This window comes from Octopus bimaculoides, chromosome 27 (assembly GCF_001194135.2).
Source record: "Octopus bimaculoides isolate UCB-OBI-ISO-001 chromosome 27, ASM119413v2, whole genome shotgun sequence".
Lineage (NCBI taxonomy): Eukaryota > Metazoa > Mollusca > Cephalopoda > Octopoda > Octopodidae > Octopus > Octopus bimaculoides.
The window spans coordinates 12,726,331-12,734,553 of NC_069007.1; the positions used below are offsets into that span (position 1 = coordinate 12,726,331).

Genomic DNA, 8,223 nt, shown 5'->3' on the forward strand with positions numbered 1-8,223 from the left:
GTTTAAACATTACAATATTGCCTTCTCTGGTGAACTCATACTTTAACAGACAATATCCTTCCTCAATGCTCAATGCCTCCTTGCTGCTTTAGCCTCCCCTTTCCCCATGCTCTGAACCAACCCAACTCTGACATGACCTAATGTCTGATGGTCTTTCTCTCTCTCTCTCTCTCCTCTCCCTCCCACTTCATCTCTATATCTCCTTGTCTCCAATTAGAAATCTATTTATGGAGCTCTTGCAGGGTGTTTGTGCTTGTGTATACTTGTGTGTGTGTGTGTGTGTGTGCATGTCCATGCTCATGTATGTGTGTGTCTATTTTTGTGTGTGAATATTTGTGTGTGGCAGGAATATATACATATATGTATGTATATATACATGTGTGTGTATGTGCATATAGGTTGATATTGACCGTGTTTGTATCGTTGGCGATTTTCTTTCTCCGTCTTCCCTTCTTTGGACTTTTTCTATATTTCTGATGAAGAGCTCTGCTCGAAACGTGAAATCCTCTTTCTTTTCTTTCCTTTCTTGAGCGTGCAATAACACTGTACTTATTCCACGTCCTCGTGTTGTTGTTTTTTCTTGCTTGTTCATGTTTGGATTGACTATATAAATATGTATGTATATATGTGTGTGTGCACCTGTATATGCATGTAAATATATATATGCATGTATATATATATATATATATATATATATACACATATACATGTGTGTATGTATATATATGTATACACACACACACACACATATACACCTATATCATCTATACACACATTTATGCATATTTATTCACAGATATTGTCTTTCTACCTCACTTTCTCCTCTCTCTCTCTCCGTCTTCACACACGCACACACACTCACACAAAACAAACTATCCATTTTTTTCCTTTTGTTGGTGGAAGCAAACGTCCAGTTCGTTAGGAAACATTAAATAAATTAAACATATTGTTCCTCATTAACATCAAATTCTCATTAAATTCTGGCCTCCTTCAGTCATACGATCAGACCTATCAAAATATATATCAAATCTACCTACTTATAAACCAATCACCAGAGAAACTCTGATTCTTAACTTTTGTATAAATATTGGTTAAATATTCTTGCTTAGAGGTGTTGAGTGGTCTGTGAGTTAAGGTTTGATTTTCTTTGCTAGGATTCTGGATTTTCTCTCATTCATTCATACAACACACATGTGATACATGTTTGTGCATGTATATATATTTGTGTTTATAACTGAGGTTATGTATGTATATACCTATGTGTCTATGTATATGTGTATGGATATGTGTGCATAAATATGCCTGTTTATGTATCTGTACATATATATATATATAAACACAGACATACACCCACAGCACATATTATTAACATACACAAATATTCCATATTGTGACTAAACACCCAACCCCAAAACATATTATTAAATTGTCAGTCTACTCTTGCAATATATTTGAATGGCTGAGAAGAGAACAATTTTAAAGGGTACCCAATGCCTGGCTGTTTACCTCAATAGCAGGAGCGAGGTGTTTAATCCTTGCCCACATGAAAGGAAGTACATCCTATCGTATCTGTGTGCCCCAACATGACTGCAACCACAGGTCTCCAGCCTTGACCTTCCACCAATGCCCTCAGACCTGACATAGAGTTTGACCAAAGCACACGCCAATGCATCCATGCACACAGACGCACACCCCTATAATGCGAGGACACCACAAAATAGACTGTTTCCCACCCCACAACATATACCCCTTCACACATATTTTACCCCCACACATATATAGACATCCCCATGACCTTACCTTTTCCAGAAAGAAAATAGACCAACAAACACAGCTTTATATACCTACACCCCCAGAAAAAATTCTGCATCTGACACCACTACACAGATCACATTTTTCATTCTGACATTCCTGCATTGCTCAGCTTCAGTTACTCCATTGCCCTTACATGTTGCACATCCCTCTCTTGTATCCCATGTTGTCTGCTCCCACTCTTTATAATTGATGTTGAAGGCATTCAGGGAAGCTTTCAGTGTGTCTCTGTAGTATTTTCTATGGCCTCTCCACTATGCTGGAGTTTGCTGTAGAACATTTTCTTTGAGATCCAAAACAATTTCTGACATATAAACTCCAAGACCTGCCCAGCACAGTTGTGAGTGCATCAGTATTGTATGGATACTGGGAAGTTTAGCATGAGAGAGAACCTCTCTATCAAGAATCTTGTCTTGTCATTAAATGCAAATAATTCTTCTGAAGCAGGTGGTCTGGAAGAGGTTGAGCTTCCTTCTATGTTATTGATAAGTGGTCCACACTTCACAGCCATAGAGCAGTCAGGGTGAGGACTATGAGCAAGTACATTTTGATATTTGTCTCTCCCATTCCGCACATTTTCATGGAATCTACTTAAGGCAGCACTGGCCCTGGTGAATCTGATATTCTACTCATCATCAATGATGACAGTTAGAGTGAGCATGTTTCCCTGGTTGGTGAACTTGTCCACCACATTCAGCCATCATTCATTGATGAAGATGTTGGGTCCAGTGTATGTCTTTCCTGGAGCAGGTTCATTCATCATTTTGGTCTTCTTTAAACTGAAATTTTTACAGGAGTTAGAGAACGCATGAACATTGAACCATTATCTGTAGGATTTGGCAAGTTATTTTCTTATAATCATCATCGTATCTTCCTCCTCCACTTTCTCCCCTCCTTCTCCTCATATCATCATTAAGTATTAATTATGTTGTGCTAAGTAAATTTTATTGCTGATCTCTTTTTATTCTGTTTTATTGCAGAGTGAAATAACAGCAACAACTCCAGCAATAACACCAATGAAAACCCGGAATCAAACTGATACAAATCAATCACTCACGCACTCAATTGATTGATCAATCAATCAGTCAGTCAATAAACTAGTCAATCAATCAATACATCAATTAATCAATCAGTCAATCAACCATAAAATTCAATGGAATCAAACAATGACAACTGGTCAGAAAAATTATCAGAAACCATTCAGAGGATCCGTAAGTATGTGATATTCATCCTCACATATGTCGCCTACTGTATCACACGATACATCGTGTTGTTATTCCAGCGGATATCATGGGGCATCATGGGAGTAGAATACATTCGCAGGGACGCTCGCCGGGGACTCCAATATAAGCAGAGTGCACATGTCCAAGATATAATTTGGAGAAGGAAGTTGTATGATATCAGCATAGCACATCCAGTGAATTTCATTACGGTCCATAATGGTTTCAAACACCCGACATATGTCTTGAAACAGAAGGTGACGCTCTACTGTCTCACTAAACATGAAGCTGTGTTTGTTGAGACGACAGAAAATGTCGACATATACAGCTCAGATGTGATTCCAGCATTTCATAATGCTCAGTTTAAACATGCTCAAAAGATTATTACCATGCCATTAGCTTCTTTCCATAAAATGGCTTCTGATCTTGGTGAACCACGCATGCCTATCATCTGGATCTCTCGAACATGGCGCTGTGGTTCAGCAATCATGCGACAGATGTTTGAAAGTATACCTGGTACAATGGTAATTGGTGAGCCAGATGCTTTAACAAGTTTAAGCAACCTGGAACGAGATCAAATCATTTCAAAGTCAGAATATAAGCAGCTTTTAGAAAGTACCATTCGAATTCTTTGTAAACCAAATGAACGAGCTAAGTTGGTGTGTATCAAGACCAGACCATGTTGCTTCCGAATGGTACCTGACATCTATTCCACACAGCCATCCATTAGACATATATTTATGTACCGAAACAGCCTAAAGACAGTCACATCCGTTGTAGGAACCACACTGAATTCTAATATTCTCTTCCAAATTGTTCGTTTTATTGTTGACAACAACAGCCTCTCCAAAATACTGCCGTGTGTGCGCCGTAAGATGTATGACATGTTTGGTCATTTAAACAAGAGTGACAAAACATTGAAAGATACGGCACCAAACTTTAGCACTGTTGGAATCATCATTGCTGGTTGGGCTTCGAGTGTTTCAAAATGTGAGGAACTTCGTAATTACAACATACCAATTCTACCAGTTATTTTTGAAGACCTCATTAAATATCCACGTAAAACTTGTGAGCTTCTCTTTGAATATTTCCATATTCCTGAAGAAAATGTAACTTTGGCAGTTGATGGTTTTCGAAAGGACACAAGACGAGCATCAACAATTCTTGCCAGGTTACCATTAAAGAATGAAACAAGAAGGAATATTGAACCAGAAAAACGAGCCGAGGCTGATGCAATTTTAAAGAAATATTCTTTACCAAAATTAGGAGAACGTTATGAAATTCCAGGATTTTTAAGTATTGATTGAGTTCTTTCAAATATTTTAACTAGTCCTTATTCAATTTAGTTTAAAACTGCTAACAGTTCTATTATTATTATTATTATTATTATTATTATTAAGGTGGTAAGCTGACAGAATCATTAGCATGCTGGACAAAATGCTGAGTGATATTTTGCTTGTCTTTATATTCTAAGTTCAAATCCTGCCAAGGTTGACTTTGCCTTTCATCCGTTCAGGGTGACTAAAATAATTACCAGTCAAAAACTAGGGTCAATGTAATTGACGAGCGCCCACCCAGTAAATTTCAGGCCTTGTACCTATAGTAGAAAAGATTATTATTATTCAGTAGTTTTATTTTTATAGCGTGCTTTCACTTCACTACCGAGCACAGTTCTGTGCGCCTTGGGTATGTGCTGTGGTTTGCTGTGGTGCTCTTATGGTTACTGTGTTGAAAGTGTTTTGCGTAGGATGTGTACAGTGCCCAGTAGTGTAATTTTCTGTATGTTATATATATTTTATTTACTCTTTTACTTGTTTGTCATTTGACTGTGGCCATGCTGGAGCACCACCTTTAGTCGAGCAAATCGACCCCAGGACATATTCTTTATAAGGCTAGTACTTATTCTATCGCTTTCTTTTGCCAAACTGCTAAGTTACGGGGACGTAAACACACCAGCATCAGTTGTCAAGTGATGTTAGAGGGATAAAGACAGACACACACACACACACATATATATATATACATATATACAACAGGCTTCTTTTCAGTTTCCGTCTACCAAATCCACTCACAAGGCTTTGGTCGGCCCGAGGCTATAGTAGAAGACACTTGCCAAAGGTGCTGTGCAGTGGGACTGAACCCGGAACCATGTGGTTGGTAAGCAAACTACTTACCACACATCCATTCCTTATTATTATTATTATTGTTGTTATTATTATTATCATTATTATTAGCTGGCAGATTCTTTAAAGTGTCAGAAAAAGCACTTTGTGGTATTTGTTCTGGTTTTTTACATATCATCTGGTTCAAATCCTACTGAAGTCAACATTAACTTTCATCCCTCCATGGTCAATAAAATAGAAATACCATTGAAGAACTAGAGTCAATTCCTCCCCACTCACCTCAGACTTCTTGCAATGTGCCTTGATCAGAAACCACTGTTGTTGTTGTTACTCTTTTACTTGTTTCAGTCATTTGACTGCGGCCATGCTGGAGCACCACCTTTAGTCGAACAAATAGACCTCGGGACTTATTCTTTGGAAGCCTAGTACTTATTCTATTGGTCTCTTTTGCCGAACTGCTAAGTTACGGGCACGTAAACACACCACCATCGGTTGTCAAATGATGGTGGGGACAAATACAGACACACAAACATATACACACACATACATATATACAATGGGCTTCTTTCAGTTTCCGTCTACCAAATCCACTCACAAGACTTTGGTTGGCCCGAGGCTATAGTAGAAGACACTTGCCCAAGGTGACATGCAGTGGGAATGAACCCGGAACCATGTGGTTGGTATGCAAGCTATTTACCACACAGCCACTCCTGTGCCTATAAACTTACTGTGATTAAAGGTGTCTTGGGGTTTTCATTCCTAAGGTATTTTTTGATGTTATTATTTTTATTATTATTATTCAGGTCACTGCCTGGAATTGAACTCGGAATCTTGGGGTTAGTATCCCGTGCTCTTAACCACTACACCATATGCCCCTGGCTATATGTTGTTATTATTATCATTATTATTATTATTATCATCACCACTATTATTATTATCATTATTATTATTCAAGGCAGTGAACTCGGAGAATCAATATTATGCTGGGTAAAATGCTTTCTGGCATTTTGTCTCTCTTTATATTCTAAGTTTAAATTCCGCCAAGGTCAACTTTGCCTTTCGGCCTTTCAGGTTCAATAAAATAAGTACCAGCTGAGCATTGGGGTCAACGTAATCAACTTACCCCAAACCCCAAAATATCAGGCCTTGTGCCTATATTAGAAAGGATTATAATTATCATTAAAGCGGTGAGCTGGCAGAATCGTTAGCACACCAGAATCGTTAGTAGGCAAAATGCATTACGCCATTTTGTCTGTCTTTCTGTTCTGAATTCAAATTGATACTAGTTAAGCACTGGGGTCAATGTATTAATTGACTTATCCCCTCCTCTGAAGTTGCTGGCTTTGTGCCAAAAATTAAAATCATTATTATTATTTATTGTCTTTGCACAGCTCCTAGCGCTGGAGATGTGCTACAGTGTCAGCTGTTCACTACCAGTGAACCAAGGTAACATCCCTTATTTTTCAAGCACCATCCGGAGTATTCACGCAGTTCCAAGCAGTGCTGTTTTCTGCAAGTGCTCCACCCTTATTACAACCCCTATTTGTTCCATGTACTTCTCAAGATTTTTACTCACTGTTCCCAGGGCTCCAATAATTATTGGTACTACTGCTACCTTTTTCATCGACCACAACTGCTTAACCTCACAAGCTAACCTGTCATATCTATCAACTATTATCATTATTGTTATTATTAAGGCAACAAACTGGCGGAATTGTTAGCATGCTGGACTCAATGTTTAGTGGCATTTTGTCTGTCTTTACAGATTTGAAGGCTGTTTGACTGCTCTTCAGAGGCCAACCATTCCTTAATCTGCAACCTACATATGATAACGTCATAGTAAGTGCTCTATAAATCAGTCACAAACCAATACTTATTTACAGTGGATAGACTAATTTGCATATCATGCATTAGTTAATGGCATGTTCAGACACTTACTGAATATTTAGATGTTCAAACTGTGTGTATTAGAAAATCTAAGATCAATTGAGTGCAGTTACCTTGCAGTTTGTAACACCTACATGAAGAGACTAACCATATGTATCCATTTTTATTTTTTATCTATTTATATTTTGCTGTTTTCAGTCATTAGACTGTGGTCATGCTGGGGCACTGCCTTGAAGAGCTTTAGTCAAACTAACCAACCTCTGTACTTAATTTTTTTTTTTTATAAGCCTGGTACTTATTCTATTGGTCTCTTTTGCCAAACTATTAAATTATGGGAATATAAACACACCAACACTGGCTGTTAAGTGGTGGTGGGACACACACACACACACACACACAAAATGAAGTTGATGATGATGATGGCCTTCTTTCAGTTTCCATCTAACAAATCCACTCTCAAGTCTTTGGTCAGATCGAGGTTGTAGTAGAAGGCACTTGCCCAAGGTGCCACACGGTGGGACTGAACCTGCAACCATGTCATCGGGAAGCAAACTTCTTACCACACAGCCCCACTGAAGGCCCTTACTACAGCCAGTTCATGTCTACCCTAAAGTTCACTCACAGCACTTGAGTCGATCTGAGGGTATGGTAAAAGACACTTGCTCGATGTACCATGCAGTGGGTTAAACCCAGGGCCTTGTGGTTGTGAAACAATCTTTTAAACCATCTAGCCTTAAAAATAAAATGTAATTAAAACCATACAGTCATAGATGGAACTCTTTTCTTGCTCACAGGTTTGTTCATGCACAGCTGACCTGCAGTTAAACAACAACAGACTACTACTGCTGCTGCTAGTAGTAGTAGTAGTAATAGCAGCAGCAGCAGCAGCAGTAGTAGTAGTAGTAGTAGTAGTAGTCATCAGACAGTAACCCTCTGAGGATCTGTTCCAATCTGAAATTCAGATAAATGATTTTACACATAACTTCATAGTCACTGTTGAGCCACTTCACCAGAGATGAGGAACATGAGGCCCTCCAGTAGAGATTGGGGTACCAAGTGCCTTCTGAAGGGCTAAGTGTAGCCTTATGAAATAATAAAAGACACTGAAAATAGACCAGATTATATTTTTTCTGATTTAATTTTATTTAAATTTTATTTTTCAGTTAATTGTGAATTTTTGA

At 38.3% G+C, this 8,223-nt stretch overlaps 1 protein-coding gene across 2 annotated transcripts in view; it reads left to right on the forward strand.

Moving 5' to 3' along the window:
- The window catches only part of LOC106881775 (uncharacterized), a 48,933-nt gene extending 40,710 nt beyond the window's left edge, over positions 1-8,223 (forward strand). For both annotated transcript variants that reach the window (XM_052977194.1, XM_014932280.2), the window contains exon 2: positions 2,793-8,223. In XM_052977194.1, coding sequence (XP_052833154.1) covers positions 2,966-4,339 — 1,374 coding nt within the window. In that variant the 5' untranslated portion in view covers positions 2,793-2,965 and the 3' untranslated portion in view covers positions 4,340-8,223. The remainder of the gene's footprint in view (positions 1-2,792) is intronic.